This window comes from Pomacea canaliculata, linkage group LG6 (genome assembly GCF_003073045.1).
Source record: "Pomacea canaliculata isolate SZHN2017 linkage group LG6, ASM307304v1, whole genome shotgun sequence".
Lineage (NCBI taxonomy): Eukaryota > Metazoa > Mollusca > Gastropoda > Architaenioglossa > Ampullariidae > Pomacea > Pomacea canaliculata.
In genome coordinates, this window is record NC_037595.1 from 1,435,972 (window position 1) to 1,459,504 (window position 23,533).

The 23,533-nt window shown below is 40.7% G+C and overlaps 1 protein-coding gene across 2 annotated transcripts in view; it reads left to right on the top strand.

Moving 5' to 3' along the window:
• Positions 1-22,823, top strand: part of LOC112565904 (afadin-like) — a 40,114-nt gene extending 17,291 nt beyond the window's left edge. The window contains exons 1-23 of one of the 2 annotated variants that reach the window (XM_025241781.1): positions 2,490-2,723; positions 3,786-3,900; positions 4,082-4,240; positions 4,495-4,583; positions 5,273-5,473; positions 5,951-6,099; positions 7,324-7,409; positions 7,615-7,820; positions 8,037-8,277; positions 8,467-8,762; positions 9,178-9,393; positions 9,541-9,741; positions 10,858-10,944; positions 11,754-11,819; positions 12,155-12,228; positions 12,390-12,508; positions 12,987-13,172; positions 13,884-14,167; positions 14,347-16,422; positions 16,656-16,777; positions 17,563-17,677; positions 17,979-18,092; positions 18,457-22,823. In XM_025241781.1, coding sequence (XP_025097566.1) covers positions 2,673-2,723; positions 3,786-3,900; positions 4,082-4,240; positions 4,495-4,583; positions 5,273-5,473; positions 5,951-6,099; positions 7,324-7,409; positions 7,615-7,820; positions 8,037-8,277; positions 8,467-8,762; positions 9,178-9,393; positions 9,541-9,741; positions 10,858-10,944; positions 11,754-11,819; positions 12,155-12,228; positions 12,390-12,508; positions 12,987-13,172; positions 13,884-14,167; positions 14,347-16,422; positions 16,656-16,777; positions 17,563-17,677; positions 17,979-18,092; positions 18,457-19,365 — 6,162 coding nt within the window. In that variant the 5' untranslated portion in view covers positions 2,490-2,672 and the 3' untranslated portion in view covers positions 19,366-22,823. Of the gene's footprint in view, positions 1-2,489; positions 2,724-3,785; positions 3,901-4,081; positions 4,241-4,494; positions 4,584-5,272; positions 5,474-5,950; positions 6,100-7,323; positions 7,410-7,614; positions 7,821-8,036; positions 8,278-8,466; positions 8,763-9,177; positions 9,394-9,540; positions 9,742-10,857; positions 10,945-11,753; positions 11,820-12,154; positions 12,229-12,389; positions 12,509-12,986; positions 13,173-13,883; positions 14,168-14,346; positions 16,423-16,655; positions 16,778-17,562; positions 17,678-17,978; positions 18,093-18,456 lie in introns of those variants that run through there. The other variant, XM_025241780.1, reaches the window with a different exon arrangement.
• The last annotated feature ends 710 nt before the right edge of the window (positions 22,824-23,533 follow it).

The window sequence follows — 23,533 nt, forward strand, 5'->3', positions numbered from 1 at the left end:
GTTGGCTTTTGAAATCGTGTGTAAAGTGATTTTTGGCAGAGGAACTTGATGTATTTTCTTGCTGTCGAGGTTGTTGGCTTATTTAGGTATATATACTACAGACTGCTGGTCGGTGTATGAGTGATTTGGCAGTTAATAATCATCATCTTCGTTCAGAATTATTTATTGAACCAAGACTTGATGCTAAGAATCTCTTTAGACATCGAATCTGGCATCTCTCACCAGAGCCGATGTATACAGCGAGGTAAGAGTTGATGTCAGGAATGTACTAGAAGAACCAGAACATGGAATCTAAAAATAAAATAATTTCTGTAGCGCATTTCCTTGCCGGCAGCTAGCTCAGTGCTGTCCGATGTAATCGGCTTAATATCTGTCACCACGACACACACCAACTCACAATACCACTGAACATGAGACTGAGAAGCGGTTCAGGTAAATCGCTGCAAAGTCACCTGTAACCCAGGGGGAAGGTGGAGGGCTTGAAAAGAGGGGGGGGGAGGGTGAGAACCTCTGCTTCCTCCTTGAACCCTGATGGCGAAGAATAAAAGACTGTCGTTAGTCCCGACGCATTTTCCCGCCTAGCATTTTATTAGCCTGCACCTTAGACTGTTTATTGTTACAGACGATCGTGACACTACAGTTAACTTCAGAACTTGCTCCGCGGGAAGAAATTCAGAGCACGAACTTGGTGAAACCAGCACGTGGTTACACGAGCAGTGTGAGAGCACACTTGGCATAATACTGACCTCTGTCTGGAGATCGTGAGATTAGGCAAACACACACACACCAGGGGGGAGGCGCTTTGTTTTACAGGTAGAGCGGGAGGAAGCGCTGTGCTTAGCGGGATTCCACAGATTTTCTTGCTGAGGAGCCGGCTTGGTCTGGTGTGAAAAGTGGAAGTAGGGGTGTGAGGAGAACACAAAGGGTCACCTTGACTACTGCAGGAAGTTGTTACGCACGCTGCTGTGTACACTCAAATCCCCTTGTTTCAAAAAAGTAGAACAAACATTTTTCTTCAATGTATTTTGGCCGCCCAACATACCCCAAGCACATGATACGATGTGAATCTTGGCGAATATGCCGATCGTGCCACCTGCCGTGCTCGCCATGAGATAGCCTCAGCTGCTGACACGGTGTAAAACTCCAACTCACCTGCCGTGCCTGTAGCAGGCCTGCATAAACCTTTTTTGTTGTTGTTTTATTTTTCGTGCAGTTCAGGCTGCTTTAGTGCTGTAAGGTCTATTTTCACCCTCCAGGTGTGGTGTTAATCAGTTGGTGTGTTATGTATTGTCAGGTCCATAATGGCTTTCTTGAGGTCAGTTGCGTACTATGTAGTTATGTTACGATTATTTGATTACAGGTGTAGAGGGAAGTACGTGCAGGTTACCATTATTTGATGTACGGGTGTAGAGGGGTTTGCAGTATCAAAATGCGAGAGAAAGCAGCGGTGGTAGAGGGTATCACCTGAGAACTGTGTTACAGGCAACATCAACCTGTGAAAAGGTGATTCACCTACATTTGACGTAGATGTGCCTAGAGACACTGATACCTTTGTTAATGCCATATCTTAGCAACAAGCGCGCAGTTACTGGCGCCTTTTGCAGTGACTCAGGTACTTGGAGTCGGCTTTGGTCGCTTGATCTTTTGCTGGGTGTGAAAGCAGCAGATGTTTTCCTTGAGCCTTGCATTCGATGCATACCTGTGGGTAACACCGAGATTTAGTAGCCGCCACGACATTGCGCTTTGGTACTGGGGGAGGTAGATGTAGAGATGAATGGTGGGGGTGAGGTGTGGGTGGTAGATGTAGAGATGAACGGTGGGGGTGAGGTGTGGGGAGGTAGGTGTAGAGATGAACGGTGGGGGTGAGGTGTGGGGTGGTAGATGTAGAGATGAACGGTGGAGGTGAGGTGTGAGAGATGAGCGGTGAGGTGTGGGGTGGTGTAGAGATGAGCTACAAGCAGGTCTGCGGAAGTCGACATTGTCTCACTTTGATTGGATAAAAATCGAGCTCGTTGCCGCCTCACGCGTGACTGGGTCTACGAAGTGTTTGATTTGATCGCCTGAACCCTTGTTATCTTTTGCTTCAGCCCCATTTTAGATCGTCGTCAGTGCAGATGGCATTAGCGTGGTATCTGTCTGATCAGTACATGGACCCCGAGCACGGGAAGAAAAAAGATTTGAATCTCCCGACAAACATCAAAAGAAATCTGCTGGCTGTCGGTTCAGCTGGGGTCCAGTGAAAGTGCAGACACATGAACTAGGGATCATGTTACAAAAATCACCACATTACAAAATAACCACAAACGTACATTGTTGTAAGTTGTAAGTTTCATGACTGAATGTCATTTATGCACCATACAGGGTTGCGCCCGTTTGTTCCTCGTTCCTCCACCGGAAGTGAAATCTTTTGTGATCCCACTTCGGATTTTTACAGATTTTTTTTTTTTTAAGTATTGGCTTCCTTTAAATTGATCCTGTAGGTGGACGTGAGGCCCAGTTGGGAGCAATGTAGGGTGCAGAGGAGTTAAAGGGGTGACACCCCTGACAATGGCAGAGGTTGGGGAGGGAGACAGGGAGATCCTTTGATCAGAGACCTCTGTGCAAACAGCAGGTGGGCGGGCACAGGTGAAGTGTTAGCAGTATGCTGTGGTGGAGAAAGTGAGAGATGGGGTATGCTGACTTCCTTCACATCTCCTTGCAACTATGATCCTTGTACAGAGCAGGTAGAGATCACCTTATTGTAACTACATTTTCCATTCAAAAGTTGCATTTACAAAACTCACATACTTGGTAATAAGGGATGGTCCTTAAGGTTAAGAGAAAGTCTGAGATACAGAAAGCTATTTGAAATGGATATCCTTTGAACAAACCATAAAGATGTCACATTTTCAGAAACTCCTTTGATCAAAAGAAGTGCTAAGTATTAGATCAGGCATTGTCTTACCCCACTAGGGTCATAAGCGGTTTCTAGTGTATAGTAATTTTAGACAAGGAAGATTTATGCTTGGACACACCCTCCAAAAGTAAAATTTTCCTCCAGACAACACTTTGTATGTTGTTATTTCTATTTTTGTTTTAATGTAGGCTTAGTCTAATGTAGTGCATTTGTCCGCCTGACCCACCTTCATTTGTCATTTCAAAATCTCCTACAGTTTTCTACATCAAGGCTGCTGGCTAGGATTAATTCCAACAGCAATCATGTGTGTGACAAAACATTACATTCTGAAGTCAGAGATATAGTACACACACTATGCTACATACAGCATTCATGCATATTCCACCACAAAAAAATACAAAACAAAAAGCAACAGCCAGATTTGCCAGTGGGCTTTCTGGGCACTTTATGCTTAGCCCAAACTAAACTTTTTCTTTTTTTGTTTTTGTTTTTCTTAAGTATTGTGAGATAAACAATCAGAATAAAAATTTCAACAAAAGGGGGATAGTCATGCACACAGTTTATAGAGGGGACCATGCCCACCAGTCACTACATGAATTTATATTTCTGGACTGCTGGCAGTCGATTTTTTTCCAGTTAACTACTAAAACTACTAAAGGTGTGTACAAAGTTTCCAGTTTATTCACATTTTAGATTAAGTACTAAAACGAGACAGGTTTGTACAAAGCATCCGGTTCAGTCACATTCATTGTTTAGGCTCGCCAAGACTAACAGCGGATCACTTCGCAAGAGGCTAAGCGTTGGTCTTGGCAGACAGCAATCCACCTATACATGTCCTTGGTCACTTGTTGATGTTGAGAGGCTGTAGCTGCTCATCTGTCTTTTTCAGGTATTGTTGCCTCCTGGTAGTCGTGAGTATCATGGAGACAGTGCTGGTGATGAAAGGGTTTTAGATGACAGCGAATGTCCTCTGGCCATAGTTATGCAGCATCCTGAAAACAGAGGTTTGTTTACATTATACTGAAAACTGAGATATTCATTTAAAGAGAGGACAAACATAAGATGTGTGTCTGCTGCATGTGTTTAAGAGTTTGTGGCTTTATGTTCATTTTACATCATTCTGTTTTGTTTTTGCTTCTTATTTATTTTTACATTTGCTTCAACTTTTTTCCCATTTTGGTTTAGGACATGTCATCTTTCAGCTGCGTCGTCGGAAAGAAAATCAGAAGCAGCGAAGTAAAAGTCGTCCAAGAGCTGTTTCTCATGATGATCTGCGCAAAACCCATGAGCACAGTGTGACTCAGGTGGATAAACTCCCTTATCTTGTCGAGCTCAACCCTCGGGGTAAGTGAAATCACTTTGCTTTTGTTCTATGCTAGAAAAAGGAGTTGGTCATGAAATATCAGGGATTGGCTAAAGATTCATTTTATAAAGCACTGAAATGTTTTTCCTTTTTTTAGTCTTTAATAATTTCCATCATTATCTTTCTTGCTGCTTTGTCTTCAGTCCTGTCCCTTCAAACTATTCTGAGACATAAAATGATAATTGAATATTTTTATATATGATGATGAGTGCATGAGGAGTTTGGTTATGTTCAGATGGAAAACCTAGAAAACATCTCCTACCACTCAATGTGACCGAAGTTGGAAGAGACAAGCCAAGGAACCCTGGCAACCAAGTTTTGCAGGTAAGGCTTTTTGAAGATACTGTCGTTGCAAAATTGATCAGTCTTTCTGGGAAGACTATGCTCAGGGTTTAAAAGTAAAAATGTGTGGTTTTGTGAAGAAAGGGGTGGGGTTTTTCCTATTTTTATTTTACTAAGGAACTTTTCAGGGACATACAAGGTGGGGATGTTGACATGTTAAAAAAAATTGCTTGTTTTTAATGTGAAATGGCTTCCTGAATTGCTTTAAACTTAAATAAAAGTCTATTTCCCAGTCCTCCCACAAAGCATTTCAGTGATATAGAATTTCCTGTTCGTGTTATGTGTGCAAAAGATGTCATTTGTTTGATAGTGTTAGTCACGCTATTGTATCAGTTTCTGTCATGCTTCTTTGAAGAAATTACATGTAGGTTTGTTTAGAAATGTTCTAAATTGATTGGCTGTAAATGTCTTTTAGCATAAAAGATTGTGAAAGTTGTTTGTTCAGATACCTGTTACTATGTGAATGTATTTAAGTTGTGTGCACACATTTTTAGTGTAAACATTTGTTAATGCTACATAGATGTCTTATATGTCTTACATGCGCTACGCAGCATGTAAAATATTAGTCTTAATATCTTTTAATACTGTTGCTTGTTCTAAATGTTTTTGAGGTTTTTTTGGTAAGTTTCAAGAATGTTTGTTATAAATTGTTGGGATTTTCATGTTTCAAGCTGCAAGGGCCTGACATTCAGCCTCGCCATTGTGTGATTGCCCACACAGAAGGCATAGTTACTATAACACCCTCCACACGAAATTCAGAAATTTTTATAGACCAGCGACCAGTCTATGAGACAACAATGCTGCGGCATGGCATGACAGTGCAGTTTGGAAGAAATCACTTATACAGATTCGTTGATCCACGCATTGAAGAGGTACTATCTTCAGATGATTTTCCTATCTATTGCTAAGCGCAGCTGAAGAGATATAGTTTAATTAATTTGCAAACACCAGAGGTATGTGGGTGCAAACTGTCAAACAGAAAACAAAACTTGGTATCAAACAGCAGTTGGAATGTGCTGTTCAACCTGTCAGTTCAACCTGTTAATGTCCAGATGTATCAAAAAGAGTACGGTATTAAAACCTTACTGTTTTATGTTTATGCATTTCTTCCTGTGCTTATTAAGGCAAGGAAGACTTTGGGGGGAGATACAGTGTTAATGGATTCAATTCAGGTGCATCATCACAATTGAGCTATAGCTAGGAGACCTTTGGATTCGCAGGTGCAAACTGTGTAGAAAAAGTTAAAGAAATAAAAACATGCACCACAAAAGATTTTTTCATTACAGCAATGCCATCAGATATTTCTGATTTGTCGAAACTCCACTGATGCAAAGGCATTTTATTTACAGGTATCTAAACAACCTGTACCAGCACCACGTAGCTTACCTCCTCAGGAAACAAATTTTGACTTGGACGGCCATGTTGAAACAGTGTCTTCACAGCAAGGGCCACGACAGAATAAATCCCAGGCTCCACAAAGAGATGCTCTTCAAGGAAGGTATTTGTTTCTGTGCATGTGGAGAACAGTGGGGAGCTGGAAATGAGTGAGAGGGTCAGGAAAGGAATGCGTAAAGGAATTATCTAAAGGGGCAGCTGTGTAGAAGTAGTGAACTCAAATTAGGTTACTTAGTACATGTTAGCAAGAAAATCTAAAATGTAAAGAGTTAAACTTAGCAAATGAGATGCTTTTGAATAGTTCTTCCTTGTTTCCTTCCCTCTCCAACCTACAAAAGTCATGAGTAAGCACTAAAAACAGTAGATAATTGAGAATCAAATCAAAATCAAAATCAAAATCAAAACAGACTTTATTGTCTGCCCAGGAGGACAGAAATTTGTCTTTGCTCACATACCCATACAGACATTTAACAAACAGTTAGGAGTAAAAGTGAGGAGTAAAATAGTGTTGATTGCACCAGTCCATCAAGGCAGTGTATGTTTATCCTAACAACAAACCTTGGGTGACCAAGGGCCTAAAAGCACTGCTGAACAAAAAGAAACATTTAATATGAATGACCAGAACATTAATATTTGACGCATGAAGGATAATGGTTGACATATAAATGTTAATGACTTGAATGAGAATTCTTGCTTCCACTTCAAGGTGCTTAGTCCAACTTACACAAATACACATGGTCTATAAACTTAAGCTTTTTTTCGGCAAGGGGAAAAACCCCACTGAACTGTAAAGAGTTAATCCACCTGAAGAAGGTGAATGACCCCAAGCTCATAAATATCATAGACTGCTTGTCAGAGCAATAATCCAAGGTTACCCCTTACAACGATGAACCCAGAAAAATCGGACAACAAGAAGTAGTAACCCAGCTTGCAACTAAGAGTCACTCAAGGCATCAACCATCAACTCTGACAAGAAGAAAAGCTGATGTTGACAGCAAAGAGCAATGATTAAGCTGGGAGTCTCCATAAAGCACTTCATATTTTAATCTTACAGTCTAATAGCTATGTCTAATCAGTTCTTGTTATTTGGTTCCTCTTTGTGTTTTCTGTATTTGATTTAATTCTTCGTCCGTACTGTTGTTTATTCATTTATAGTTAATATGTGATTTGTTTTCCTGTGCCTCGTATGCTATCCATGTTTCATTCTTGTTCTTAAGAGCTAAGAGCATGCTTCTTAGGAGTGTGAGTATGAGCTTTACAAATTTTGTATTTATTATTATTAATAGCTTAAAGTTTAATCATATCTTTATTATTTTATGAAATTAAGGGCTCCAACAACACAGTTCCCATCTGCCAATGGCCACGAGAATCCACCAGATCTTCTTCCAGCCTCGTTGGAATACCGTCTTGAAGGTATGAGAAGTAATGTGTACTGATTTCACAGCCACCCAACTTTTCAGTCCAATACAGCCATACTTGTCTCTTAAAAGAGATATTACATGCTGATTTACTGCACAACCAAAATTTCTTTCTATTGCAACCAAGATAATATAGAAAGGATGACATGACCTATCTCTCCCTGCATCATCTCTTCTTAATAACCTTTGTCTTGTTGCAGCTGAAGACAGACTGCTTCAAGCAACAATTCTAGAAGTCAACAGCAGGGCCGTGCAGTTTAAGCTTGCACCGACATACACCTTATACATGGCTGTTCGCCGTCTGTGGGCTGCTCGAACTCAGCTGGGCATTGCACCGCACAATCATTCACAGATGGTCTCGGATTTTGTTAGGAAAACATCAAAGTTTATTCAGCAGGCTATTCAGGTAAGGCCAAAATTTTCTTCTGCTGCCAGTTTATCTTATTCATGAAAAGCTGAATCTAAGAGATTTCATTCAGTAGGAAATGTTAAAGTTGTATTGAACTGTCAGTTTTTATTTTTCCCAAAATTTCTTTTAAACTTCTCAAAGTTTCCCAGAGAACAATGTAATCTGGTAGAATCTTGTATGCAACCCCACAAGCATAATGTTTTCTTGTTGCAGGAGCACCACAATAATCCAACCGCCTTGGCTTTCTGGATGGCAAATGCATCGGAAGTCCTACATTTCTTCAAGCAAGATGCAGATATTCAGGTTTACAGCTCAGACTCCCAGGAACTTTTAGCAGAAGCCGTGCAAATGGCATTTCATCACCTGGTCAGATGTCTGCAGGGAGATCTTCAGCGTGTGATGCCAGCCTTTCTGAACCCTTCCAGTGTTGTTGATGATGAAAATGCTCCTCCTGGTAAGGGATTGTTGTCTGGGGAGTTTTGTACAGATATCAGTTTTTACACAAAATGTATTCATGACAAATAAACAAGATAAATAAATTTTCCTTGTGGACAAATAAAGTTGTATTGAAGGGCAAACTTTATCATCATTCAAAGTGTGATAATTAAATAAGCTCCAAGCTGAATGGTGTTTATGCTTCTAGATCCTTACGCTCATGGCAGTCCAGTTCTCACGGATGTCCTCAACACACTGTCTGCTGCTATGACTTTACTGCGACGCTGCCGTGTTAATGCAGCACTGACCATACAGCTGTTTTCGCAACTCTTCCATTTCATCAATATGTGGCTCTTCAACATCCTTGTCATGGAGCCCCAGCTACGTCTGTGCACCAGAGCCTGGGGCCTGCGCCTCAAACGACGACTGGGACGCGTGGAGGCCTGGGCTGAGAAACAGGGCCTGGAGTTAGCTGCTGATTGCCATCTTTGTAGAATTATTCAGGTGGGCCTCACAATCACTCTTCTTTTCTTTATTTACCTTCTTTTTTCTCCTATGTATGTGTTTCATTAAGCAACTATTTACTTTGCAGCAGGTAAAAATTTGCAATGGTTATTTTGTTGATGTTTTAGGAAATAATAGTGTTTGATGGCCAGATATTTCTGGATTAGTTTGCATCTTCTAGTACAATAAAGGAAAGGCATTACCTTGGAGACTAGCAAGGGGAAATTAGTGCAACATAGCTCATAATGGTAGATAATTGAAGAATGTAATGCAAAGAAAAATAACTGTGCTCTATGGTGCAGGGAGCTAAATAATCTTTTGTATTCATGCAGTTGAGCTTCCTAATAAGAGACAAGAAGCCCACAGAAGTTTGCAAAAGTTGGAGGCTTTACAGATTTTTATTTTTGGTTTGCAGGCTGCACACCTGCTACAGGCACCTAAAGCCACTGCAGATGACATCACCAACATTAGTTCCACATGCTTCAAGCTGAACTCTCTGCAGTTACGTGCCCTTCTGACACAGTACATTCCAGATGCTGGTGAACCACCAGTCTCTCCTGGTTTTGTAGAGCGCGTTGTGGTCATTGCAGAAAACATGGCCGATGAGTTAACAAGGACTGATGGTAGAGAGGTAGGTCATGTAGAATTCTATCAAATCAGTGTAAAAATTGTTACATTTTTAGTTGTTGCTTTGTGAACAAGAAAATAAAAATAATGGAACAGCCTTATTTTTAGCAAGCCTTTTTAAATGTCATTTCTTTTACTTGCTTATTCACAGGTTCGTTTAGAAGAAGACGCAGATCTTCACCTGCCTTTCTTGCTGCCAGAGGATGGTTATTCATGTGACACAATTAGGGGGATCCCCTCTGGCTTGCCAGAGTTTGTGACTCAGCTGACCAACATATGTCACTTGATTCCAAACCCTAAAGCCAGTGGTAGCTGGACGGTGTACATGGGCCCTTCACATCTAGAACTGCCTGTAAGTTCCAGACACCTAGCACTTACCTTTAGATAGATAACTGTATGGTAGAACCGAGACTGAGTATTGTAAGCTTGATTAATCTCCTAGATTATTGAAAAGGGGGAAAAGTATTTATTTTTAGTGAAGGGGCATGAAATAATTTATTATTATTTTAATATTCTTGCTAGTGGGCTAAGGAGTGAATATGAATGCCAAATAGATGGGAGAGAGGGAGAGATAGAAAGTTGGGGGTTCTGCACTGAGAAACTTTCAAATTCATCACTTCCTTCTGTCGGTGGTGCATTGTTCTTCACATATTTTTGCGCATTGTATCAAATGATATCATGGATGGGCAGTCATACCAAGCTAAAGAATGCACTTGAGGGGTTAGAGGAAATAACTGGTTTCCTGTGCAGGGAGTGTACAGAATTATGAAATATAGAGAACCAAGCAGAGAAGAAATTAAAGAATGCTAAAAGCCAAGCAGGAGAAATCATACAAATCAATAAGAAGTCTTTCCACTGTTCTAAACTATAAAAGCTGAATGCAGGACAACTCATTGAGATAAATGTAAAAAGTATATGAAACTGTCATTGTATAGGACTCGCAATGCACGTAAATTGAACACAAACGTGCATCAAAAATATGCACCAGCTATATTGTCTTTCTTTTTAGGCGTTGATTTGTTCTTTTCATATACTATATTTCTAGTGTTTTAGGAGTTCTTTGCATTGCCTGGGTCACACCACAAATTGTAATGCTGCTGGCAGAATTACTTCCCTTCAGGATGGTTTTTGTAGTAAACATAGTAATCATGCAGGGCTTCTGCTTACGCAAAAAATTGCGTACAGTACGCATTAAAAGTTCGGAGGACCCCTTCAATTTTCGTCAAAGGGGACCCCTTCAAATTTGGGCGAAGAACAGGGACCCCTTAAAAATCTGAAGAAGGGGTACCTGGGACCCCAAAGAATTTAGCCTTAGCAGAAGCCCTGATCATGCATTTATAAATTCAAGAAGTCATTGTTTAGCACATTGCACAAACCTCCTTTTATTGTTGGTATGTCAAAGTTAAAGGTTGCTACAGCTGATCATTATTTCCCACTGTGTTTACGGTCTGTTTTGTTCATTATGTAGAGCCCTACCGGAGGCCAGCCGGAGATAATGACTGTTTCGTTTAAAAAAGTGAAAGGCAGTATGGGATTGAGCATTGTTGCTGCTGTGGTAAGTACTTTTGCTTGTCAAGGAAGACAAATTATTCTTCTGGGGCAGACAAAAACATAAAAAGTAATTTTTTTTTCTTTTTTTCTTTCTTTTTTTCTTTTATTTTCTCTCTGCTATCTCATTATTTTTGTTCTATTTGAGATAGTGTGTGAAAAATATGACAGTAACTGATATATAATACTGTTCTTCCTTACCATGCTCCAATACTTTTCTGTAGGGCAGGGGTCATCAACCTTTTTGACACTAAGAGTTACTTCAAGGGTACTGAGTAATACAAGGAACTACTTGTTTGATACAAACTTACTGAGTAACAAAGTTGCTCAGTTCACCTTCAATGGAGACAATATGAATAATAAAAACATATCTGAAAAGACTGTCTTGAGAATGTTAATGATATTGATTCTCTCAATAAATATTAATGATAAATGACAAAAATATATTTAAAATGCAACACTTTTATTTCTGTTAATATCAATTTCAACATGTCAGTAACACATCTCTGATATCTACATTAATGCATATGCTATTGATTCAAAAAGAACAGCCACACAATTAAAATTTTTAGACAGGGATTCATGGTGACAGTGAAATTTTTATAATGTGCCCCGAGGGCAACATGCATGTTAGCTACCCCTGCTTTAGGGCATGCTCCCAGGTCAGAGATAAGCATTTTGGAAGACACTTCCCAAAATATATCAGAGTACTAAAAACCAAATGGGGTAAGATAAACTCAAGGTCACTCAAACCTTTCTGAGCGGTCTTAAAATGACATGTATTTTACAATGATTTGTTCATTTATGTATGTATAGGGAGAAGGACTTCAAGAGCGAGGGATATACATTAAGTCTGTTGTGCCAGGTGGCGCTGCTGCTTTGGTAAGTCCAAAGTTGTGAGTGTGGATAAGAATCCCCATTATTATAGCCCTTTTGCAAATTAAATATCTCATTCTGAAATTCCACTAAATGGTATTGGTGGTTTATTTGATAATCTGCCATGGTGTGCTTCATATTTTCATTCTATCACAAATCATTTTCATGTCACTTTTATTGTTATTGAATGCAATGGCCCCATAACAATTCTAGCATAAAATTCCTAAACTGTAAGATGGTAAGGTTGATGATGACCTGGAGATACACCAGTATCAATTATTGATTTTGTAATGATTTTTTTCAATCTTTATTTGTTTTTTCCTCTCTTTTTTTTTTTTAAGGATGGACGGCTAAAGGCTGGTGACCAACTTCTGGAGGTTGATGGCAAAAGTCTTATTGGACTTTCGCAAGACAAGTGAGTATCCAAGTAGGAGGAGGTATTGAGTGCTCTCAAGCTCAGCATCTTCTTTTTCTTAAAGAAAAAATAGTTTTAGACCCTCCACCCCTCTTAAAAATGTGCAACATGAAGAAAACTGCTTCTAATCAGTATTTGTTAAGATTTGATTGTGATTCTAGGGCTGCCGAGCTGATGACTCAGACGGGAGATGTGGTGACACTCCGTGTGGCTAAACAAGGTGCTATCTACCATGGACTGGCAACTCTGCTTAGTGAGCCATCTCCAGTTACCCAGCGACGTAAGCTTAAAATACTGTTTTCTTTCCTATGCTTAAAGGTGCCAAAGATCTTAAATATTCTTACAGCTTTTTGTTTTTGGATGCAATTTGGTCTGAACACTAGTGTACACAATCTTTTGAATGCTATAAACCTTCAAATTCCTAGAGATGAACAATCAAATTCCTAGGTTTTTGAAAATACTAAAGGATTTATTTACTGATGTACAAAGTTCAGTCACTATTGTTCAATTAGAATGTTCGGTTTCTAGAAGAAGCCATCAGGTTTTTCCTTTCATACAGTATCCTTTCAAACAGAGGGTCTTAGATTACACTATAGATAGACATGATGTTGTTGGCTTTTATGTTTTTAAGAGTGCCATTAATATCACTGTCACGGCTTTTTAAAGTGCCATTCATGTCACAGTCACAGTTTCTAATGAGGGCCATTCATGTCACTGACACAGTTCAAAAAGTAATGTCTATTTTTGATCGGTTTTAGATCAAATGAAGGATGGACCTGGGGGTGTCACTGGCCCATCCATGATGCGTGGGGAGGAGGGACCACCTCCGTACATCGACAGACGACAGAATGGTCCAAGTGAACCTCAGAGGGTCCCACAGAATCAACAGCGACCTGTACCCCAGCCGCGCAGTCAGGCAGGTCAGGTGATGCAGACAAACAGAGGTAATGCATACAAAAATGTCCTAACATATTTATCACACCTAAGTTTGAATTCAGGGTAGGCACTTCAGTCTACAGTGGAGAGTGGTGGTTGTGGTGGGGCTCTTATTTCCAGGCAGTTCGTGTGTTTGAAGCAGGCTCATAAAATTAGTAATGGGACCGTATATTGGATGGTTAGGAGGTTTTTTGGGTTTGTGTTTTTGTGTGTGTGTGTGTTTTGTTTTGTTTTTTTTTTTGTTGTTGTTTGTTTGTTTGTTTGAGGACAGTGCTTCTCTCTCACTCCTACTGCTTTCCACAACTCTCTGGAGTGAATGCTGCATCACATGGGTGTCAGAGGCTAGTGTGCCCTTCTTTGGGTTCACATGCTTTTGCTCTAATAGCTAGACTATCTTTTCCCTTGTAGCTTACAGTGAAAAATTCTTTTCTCCAGCTTGCCCAGCATGTGGGTACTTAAGAGCAAAATGTGCAGAAAAGAGATCTTTGGCCTTTGCCATCTACATGCCAAGCCTTAGATATGTGAACTGCTTATAGTTTGTTACCCCCTATGGCCACTGCTGTGGGGTCATGAACCTTTATACTTAGCTGTAATGGCGACATTTGATTTTAATTTGTGTTTGTAAAGATATTGGCTTATTGGCCACTTTTGTGTCAACGTTTTTGTATACTTCTAGTTATTTCATGACAGTTATGTGGAGTGTGAATTATTTTTTCCAGATGGTCCAGACCGATTGCGTTCACCTTCAACAGGCAATCTTGCCAGTAATCAGTACTCCCCTCAAGATCCTGGAAGCTACAACAGACGAGAAATTGACCCACGCTCAAAGTCCACCTCAAACTTGCATGTGGACACCTCATTTGAGCGCACTGATCTTCACCCCCACATGCGTGGGGCTGCATCTGTAGGCATGCTTCATCCATCAGCACAGGGTTATCCCCAGTACCCACCTGCAGGACAGCGACATGACAACCTCCACAGTGACTATGAAAATCAACCTCAGGTAGTTTGTGCATGTGCAGTTATTTTGTGGGGGCGGAGTGGGGAGAGTAAGATATGGCATTTGTAACTTTCTATGAGTTGACTTTTTTTATTTTAATGTTTGGAAATAGGGATCTAGGTAAACAGAGTGTGTTACGTAAATGTTGAACAAGTTTCCACAGCAAATTGTATCATTCACAGGGCAATGCCAGCAGTGGGCCAGGTAGCTATCACGAGACCAACCAAAATGTCAAACCAGGCGTCGGAAACATTGTGCCCAACTCCCAGCATCTTCAGCCAGGTGGTCACCGGCCATCAGACCGTTCATCTGTGTCCTCCAGGACTTCTTCAAATAGTGCAAGAGACATGCGACCACAGTCTGCATATTATGATACCCAGGGGCCTCATGATGATTACAACAGCTTTGGTGCACGACCCAAATCGGAAGATGTCTCCAATAAATTACGAGAATGGCAGGATAAGTATGACCCACAGGCACAGATGTATAGAGATGTGAATGGAAATAACCACAGCCCACCCTATGTCAACCAGAACCAAGGTTTTCGCAGTAGTGATGGTCCAGGGCAGAGTGCTGGCCAGAGCAGAGGTCCTTCTCGTGAACTTGACATGAATCAAGGTCCTCAGTTTGCCAGTCATAATGCAGCCTTGAAACCATCTGATTCAGCCAATCACAGCCCACCATACACCAACATTGGGGCCATGTCTCACAGCCGTGCACAACAGCCATCAGAACCAAAGTTAACTGCCCATCAGAGACTTTTTGGAAACCAGGGTGTCACTCAGTCTTCCAGTTCTGGGGCTTCTAAGACAGGTGGTAACAGTCAGCAGCGGCCGCCCAACCTTTATGAAAACGCAGTGCAGGAGCCTCCCCAGCCTTTCCAGCGACTTCCGAGTGAAAGCGACAAGTCTAAGCCTGTTATCATGCCTAAACCATCTGTGGCAACCAAGAAACCGCAACCTAACTCTCAGCCATCTGAAGTTTCTTTCAGTGTTACTGACAATCGCCAAATACAGCCTGGCTTCTATGGCAACAGCTCCAGGTCAGGTGCTGGGTCTGGAGGACCTCAGCAGTACCAGCAGGTTGGGTATCCAGATCAGCGGGGCCCTACAGACCTCACAGACTCTAGAAACAGAACACAGCAGCAAGATTTACGATCACCTCAGCAAGATCCCAGATCTCTTCACCAGAATGAGCCAAGGTCACTGCAGCAGCAGGATTCCAAATCGCCCCAGCAACAGGATCCTCGATCATTTATGCAGGATCCCAAAACTGTTCATCTGCAAGACCCCAGGTCCTTTCAGCAGCAAAACCAGTATGTGTTGCATCCGCAAGATCCACGGATCTTGCAGCAAGATGCAAGGCTGGGTCCACAATATACCATTGATCCCAGGCAGGGCTACTCTATGCAAAAGTTTCCATCTTTGCGGGGAGATCCTGGCCCTTACGGCTATCCCGCAAATCAGTCTGACCTCCCACCTCCACCCTTGCATGATCTCCCACCAGAATTGCCTCCCCCACCTGTGGAGCATGAAGAACTGCCTCCACTTCCCCCACCCCCAGTGCAAGATATATATGAACAACAGCTTCAAGAGGAACAGAGGCGAATGATGGAGGCTCTAAGCTCCGACTCGACACTGATTCAACCCTACGACAGATTTGGACCACCAGGCAGTGTAGGAGGTAGTGATATGCAGCCCCGTCCTCCCTCCACGGTGTACAACCCCTTGCATCATGGTATGCAACAGTCACAAGGGCAAGGCCAGCAAGCACCAAACTATCAAAATATCAACTTTGTCTCGGAGGTACGAGCAAACTCTGGTCCAGCTTCTCAGGTACCCCCACCTATCCCTCAGCCTTCAATGGAGCATAATGTGTATGAACAGTATAACTCGCGTTCTCAGCCCTCCATTTCTCAGACACAGAGAACAGTGCCAGCATCTCCTTATCAGCAGCAACAGACACCTGCCACACAACCACCGCAGTCGTCTTCCCAGACATCTAGTGGCTACTCCATGGCCTCAGCCTGGGACAGAGAGGAGAAGGAGAAAGCGCAAGAGCTGCAGGCAGAGGAGCTTTTCCGTGCTCGCGAGGCAGAGATTGCTGAATTGGAGTCGCGCATGAACTTTTTGAGCCAGCCGGAGCTGGAGCGCCTACGGAAGCTGAAGCTGGAGCACGAGTTTCAGCGACGAGTACGAGAGATTGATGAGAAGGGTGACTATGAAGTGGATGATGACGACATGTCAGAGCGACTTTTTGTAAGTATTTTTAGAGACAAGGTAACTCAAACATAAGAAAGACAATGATGGAGATATTAGAAGCATTTCAACTTTGTGATATAATCCGACAAAAGGCTGACCTGAGTCTCCCCTCTTTCTCACTTCTTCCCTCAACAAGACTAAGGGAAATAACTATCACTTCAGTTTCTGTCCCCACTGTATTTATTCAGACATGAGTTGCAGTTTAATGGAACTGTCTCCTGCTGTTGCAGACCCGCGAGCGATTAATACAGTCTCTGAAAGATGACCTGGAAAAGTCACAGCAACGGCTGCAGGAACTCAGTCATCGACAGATGTTGCAGGATGCTCAGAAAGAGAAAGAGCGGCTTCAGAGGTGAGTTGGTTGATGAAGTGACTGAATCGTATTACACCTTGACAGAATTCAGACTTGAGCACGAACAACTCAGAGGTGTGTAGAGCTGTGAACCTAAAACAAGAAAGTTAATAACTAGCAGTGATTGTCTTGGTATAGAGTTCTCTATGGCCTTGATGAGAGAATGTAAAGGAAGATCATTCCAAGTGCATTTATAGGTGCTAGACCAGCTTTCCACAAGGCAAGATAGGAAAAAAGTGCATTCGTTGCTGCTAATTTTCTTTTAAGACCAATGCTTGAAGAGGTGTGTACCTGTAAGTAGGAGGGATTAAGTGAGCTGAGCTGATCCTCATGTATGCTGCTCTAAAGTGAGTAGTCCTACTAGAAAGAGAATCTCCACATATAACATATTTGTAGAAAAGCAAACCTTTCAATAAAAATTCCTAGTACTAAAGGAACAGAGAAGGCAAGAATAGATGATTTCTTTAAAGCTCACCTTTATAGTCATTGCTGTGGGGCACAAGCTCAGACTTACTAAATATCTCAGACAAAGCTATCATTGCTCGCTGATAATAAAGGTCGAAGGTCTACAAGATAATCTCTTATTTAAGAATATTGCCTTTTCACTGTTAAAAATCACAATAAGATCTTGCATCAAAACTTTATTCAGCATGATCATGAGCTAGCAGACTTCATGGGGGATCAGGTTTATGACTGCATCAAGGGACACAGATGTTCATTTTATAGCAGGGAATATATTGGCCAGTGTCCAGTAGATACAGGTAATGCTGTTTTCCCTGTTGAAGGTTGGAACGAAGGCTGGAAATGATGGAGAAAGACAAACTAGAGATGAAAGAACGGATGGAAAAACGGTCTCAGCGTCGAGTTCGTGACCACCAAGAATTGCTCCGACAACAGAGGGTCCGATTGCTTTTTGGTTTACAAAATTGTTCTCTTCTTTATTCCTTAGATTTCATGTTTCTATATTGAGATTTCTGGAGGTTTTTTGTCCAAATTTTACAGTAATTTTTGTTTACTTTTGTGCATTCTTCCATTTCATTTTTCTCTCTTTATTTGCTGGCTTTATCACATGGGTAGAAACACTGATTGTTTGAAAGTCTGATGTAAATAATAAGTTTGAGACATCACAACAGTGACATAAATTCAGTTCAGCTAATCTATAATTCATTTTAGAACTTGCCTCCCAAAAAACTGTTCACAGGAAGCAAGGGAGAAGCAGCGACAGAATTACGAAGAACAGAAAAAACTGCTGATGATGGAAGAAGAAAAAATGAGACTTCAGCGAGAGGAGGAAGTGGCCAAACGACGACAAATGGTCAGTTATTTCAAAATGCATCGCTCACTTACATTTAGTAAAGTAGTTAATGGTGTTGCTCATTCCACCTCTCTGCAGCTGTACAAAGAAGACCTGATTGCGCAAATATTGCTTCATCATATTGTATTGAATATGACTGAAAATTTTTTTCTTTTTTATTATTAGTGAATGTGATTAAAAACACTTAATTTTCAATCATTAGTGAATGTGACAATTTCATTCTATCTCTTCCCTGTCTCCACCACCTGCCCATCCTACCCTAAAAAAGGTATTTGTGTTTTTTTCCGACAACAAAAAATCATGGTACCATGTGTTTTTGTTTTTTTTCCTCCTGGTCATTTACACTGTTGTCTATCTTTGCTAGGAGCGAGAGAGGATGCAGGAGCTTCAGATTGCCCGTGATAATGAGGAGGCCAGACAGCGGGCAGAGGTTCGACGCCAGAAAGATGATTACATCACACAGCAGATGTTACAGCAGCAACAACAACGCCAGGAGCAGAACCGTGAAATTCGTGTGGCTGATGAGCGGCGGCGACTTGAGTCTTTTGGTGGTGGAGGAGGAGGTGTAGGAGTGGCCACCAACAATGGTGTGTCCACATTGACTAACAACAACACTCATCTCAATAACGGTGTTGGTGCTGGAAACAGACCTGCTACATCAGGCTTGGGTTACCAGCAGTACATGAACTTACCACCATCACAGGCTCAGACTTTAGAGAAGGAAAACCTTGCCCCCCCACCACCAGAGCGCAGGTCTTCATACAATATGTCTGTAACCCGCAACAGCTCTGACTACACCAGTCTACCTTTTCCACAGGCTCCAGCCCAGCAGCCACTACAACAGCAGCAAAACCCAAATCCTGCACCAGCCAAAAAGTCTGTTTCTTTTAACACCAGCATGAATACTTATCAGGAGCGAACACCATCACACTCTTTTTCATCTGATCACAATTTCTCACCAGTAGACCAGGTTTCGGAAGAATCAAATGAAGTTTTCCAATCTCCACTCAAAAGACACACACCAGCACCACAAGTTCGACAGGAAAGTACACCCAACGTGATAGGTTCCCAGGAGGTTTACCGCGATCCTCGGTCTCGAATTGAAGCAGAAAAAGCCCATCTGAATCCAAACAAAAGACCAGTCAATGAGCGGATGTCTTTTAGAGACAAGATGAAGTATTTTGCACAAGAGGCAGGAGAAGATATGCCCAAGAACAAACCCAAGGCATCCAAGACTTTGCGCAACATCGAATCTCAGTTGAACGGACAGTAGGCATGTTCATTGTTTTAGGTGAAAGCATTTTGGCATTGACACAATTTCAGGTGATGTGTGGTGTGCATCAGCATTTATTTGTTGATGGCATATTCACTGTGCAGAATGGCCTTCTCTGGACAAAGAAATTCGGCTTGTATGTGAGGTGATAATGGTGATGTAGTGAAAGCAGTCTGTGGTGTGTTGATGTCTTGGGTGATGGTAATATCCATGGTGGTATGTGATGATATGGATGAGGTGTTGGCAAGCAGCGTTTTCCTGGTGAATGTCAGGTGTGATTTATGCAACTAGTTTGTTTTCAATAGTTACATTGGTTATTCATGAAAATAGGTCAAACAATTTTTTTATTATGATAATTGAGTATGTGGGTTGTTGATCTAGCATTCTGGGCAAGTCTTTAAATTTAGACCTTTTTTTCATATCAAAGAAAAATTTTGATAAAACTCTTTTGCACGCCCTCTGTCTGACTTCATTAAGAAAATAAGTGATCAAAACAAGCAGTTCATTTGAAATGATAAACTTTGTGCAAATATATTGAAAAGTGTTGTCATCTAAATGTTTTGTTCTTTGAAGTGTACTTTGACCTTCAGGTTTTAAGAGTAGCTAAGAGGCGTCACATAAAATGGGATAGGAAGTAACACACAAGTTATGGGAGGTAAACAATCTCCAAGTGATGACAATGCAAACTACATTTCTATTTCCCTTTTGTGAGCATTTTTCTTCAGGAGCTTTATTCTTGGAGCACTTGCAAAGAACAAATTTTAAAAATTGTATGCTGTTGGGAACCATGTCTTACAAGAACATAGAATTTCAAAGCATTTTTTTTTTCAACATAGTCGGGGCAGCAGAACATTCAACCCCAACGATATTTAAAAAATCATACTACATCTTATTAGGATAGTGTGTTAATTAGTAGGTACTTGTAAATATGTTCGTTTTCAAGAAGGCTATTTTTGTACTTGTGATCCATGTTATGAACGGCAACATGGTGGGTGGGTGGCTGGGACTGGGTTGACAAAAGTTGCCTGTCACACAAATAAGACAAACTTATTGTCAAAGAAGTATGCAAAATTTTGTTGCAATGGGGATAACCACTTCTAGCAGCTCAGATTTTTGGTCCGTCCTCTACATCAGCCCACAAGCGTTGTTGCAGGTTGCCTGTCTTAGGAATTTTTACCTTTCACTGAGATACATTTGGCTTTATCTTAACAACCATTTTAATGTCAGTGCCTCTGGAATTAATATTAGAGTAACATTTATGACGCATATGCTTTATACCGTTTACATTTCAGTATGTGCAACTAATATTTACCTGAAGTCTGTGTACAGGTCTGCTTTTCTACTCACTGTTTCTTTCCTCTCTGCAAAGTGTGAATGTGGAAACTTCAAATGACACATTCTTTCTAGAAAATAAGGTTCTGTTCAGTTAAACAAAAGCTATTTTTTTACTTGTCTGTTAATTATAAAGAGTTTTGATTGCAGCTGCACTTCTTATAAAAACCAAACCCACTTGGCGATTCAAAGACGGTAAACTTTTGGCATAAATTTAGCATCCATGCCTTTAAAATTCAACGATGAACTGGTCTCTAGCCTCATGATTGGTTCTGCCTGGTCTTCCATTTTCCTGCTCCCATCCCCGTCAAAACATGACTGCCACACTTTGTATATAAGAAACTCAGCACAGAAACTTCAATTCAGTGTGCACAACAAGACAGAAGTTGGAGTTGGTCTTGGTGTACACGTTTGTAGCAGAGATAAATGTCTAGGTATGAAATAAAGACGAGTGCAAAGATGAAGAAACTTGGATTTCTTTTCCTCACGTTTCTACTTGCTATGTAAAATTCTGCCTCCTGGCAGATACAGGTGTTGGCATAGGCTTGTTTGGTAATGAAATGGTGCACATGATGCTGAAAATGACTTTCTGTTCTGTGGAGTCCCTAGAGTATGGTTCTTGAATTGACTCTGCAGCTTTAGCATATGCCCAAACTCTAAAGTGTCACGTGCGTATTGAAATGCATATCCCCAAACAGAAGAGTGTCATGAATTTTGCAGGCAGTGAAAAGTGGTATGTTGGCTCTAGCTTCAGGACATCTGCAGCCCACTTTAACATGCAGACTCACTGTGAAGACAAAATGTGTGTTCGCTGCCCCTAGGTCTTGCAGAATGTAGAATAGGAAATGAACAACCTTAGACTTGCTGGAAGTATTGAGCAATGCTGTCTAGATGTATATATTTGTGAAGGTTCTGTTCTGATGTTCTGCATATTTTTGCCTGAACTTTGATCATAGAACTGTTGATATATGTCCTCCCCCATCACATGTTGCCCATCATCTTAAAATATGTAAATGCTGCTCTGTATGTACAAAGTTCTCATTTAATTTTTTTTTAATGTTAAGGTGGGACTTGACATTGTTTGCACATATTATACAAGTTATTATTTTCCAGAGACTTGTGATAACAATGGCAATGGTATGCAAAATGTTATGTGCTTAAAAGCAACTCTGTAAAGTAACTATGCCGGATTCTTTTTTCACCTGTGTTCTTGGCCCACCTGCTGCCAGACATAAATAACCATAATCAAAGTCATAGTATCATACTTTGGGCCACTGTTATTTCACTCCTGTTGTCGGTGTGCTTGTTTGTGAAACGGCACAAAGAGGGCAGCATGCTATGTCAATGCTTAACCAAATTTTAGAGAAACATATATACTGATAATCTAGACTGTAGCCATTTTGCATATCAAAAAATGACTCTATGGTTGTGATGTACGAAATGATCATGTAAGCCTTGTCTGTGTTAAGGTGACAGTTTAAAAGCCACAATCGGAATCATGTTTCCTCATATTTCGCTGTGTGCTAGTTGATAGGATCCACAAGAAATGTTAAGTTTGTAAACCATTACCACTTTCATTGAAGGAGTTGAATAAAGAACATGTTCTTTTGATGCATTGCCTTCGGCTACACCTTGTTATTTGTTCCATGAAATAAATTTTGTTACATAAGCATATATTTATTATCTCAATTGCATTGTCATCACTGGTTTTGCCTATCACTGTAATGTATGATACACTCACTGCATTTGCTTGACCACATGTTGCTGTCGTGTAAGATATGCAACTATATCTTGACCTGGTTATGTCTGGCCAAATGTTTAATCATGTTGTTTATAAAGCATCAGACACAGCATTGTGTCTGTCTTTTGTAGTAATGTGAATGGGGGAAAAAATGGTAAACAGCCACAACTGTAAAGGAGAATCCATTATATCACAAACACAATCAATCCGCTTGACTAAAACATTCCTCTGTGCATTTCAGTAGCCATTAATTATCAATATCTTCTTTTTTTTTTTTTTAAATAAGTTCGGAGGGGGAAGGGGCAGAATTCTTTGTTAATATGTGTATTTATGCAGACCATTAAGGTAACCATTATTACACATTAAAGTATTTATGCAGAAAGAATACTTTTCATTACCAGCTTATATTGTTGATTGTAATTGGAGCTTGGAGAAAGTTATTTTTATCAAACAGTATCTTTCCATAGATTGACATGGTAGGGAGTTGAAATCCTGTGCATTGCATGAAAAATAATCCCTTCAGGGAGCAGTCTACCGCAGAAAGAAAATGGTGGAAGCTTCTCAATATTTATTTTTACTCGAACAGTAAAAACCAATAAAATTAAAAGTACTTAGTAGAGAGATTATCAACGATGTTGCTGATACATCGACAAGATGGTACAGGTCTTGTGCTGGCAATACTATGGGTCAAAGGGCAGGGCAACCAGGCAAAGAAAAAGACAAGCTAGATGACGAAGTGAAGACATTTGACAAATGAGTGTCGGTGCACAAAGTTGAATGATGAGACACGATTCTCCCAAATACAGCTAGCTGCATTAAAACGCAATAAACGGATGAGTTGGCATGTCTGTGCAGCTGATGTACGGGTCTTTGACATTCTATATGACTGCTTCTCGAACATCGCACATAAATTTCATTTTATTCAGTGATTAATTATAGTGTTCTTTAATTGCTGTTTAGATTCTTTTATATTAATATCTTTGACTGATTTATAGGTACACAGGTGTGATAAAGGGGTTATTGTGATTGACGGATGTCGAGCATAGAGGAAATCCATGTAAGAATAATGGACATAGGAGTCCCGCCATTGGAATA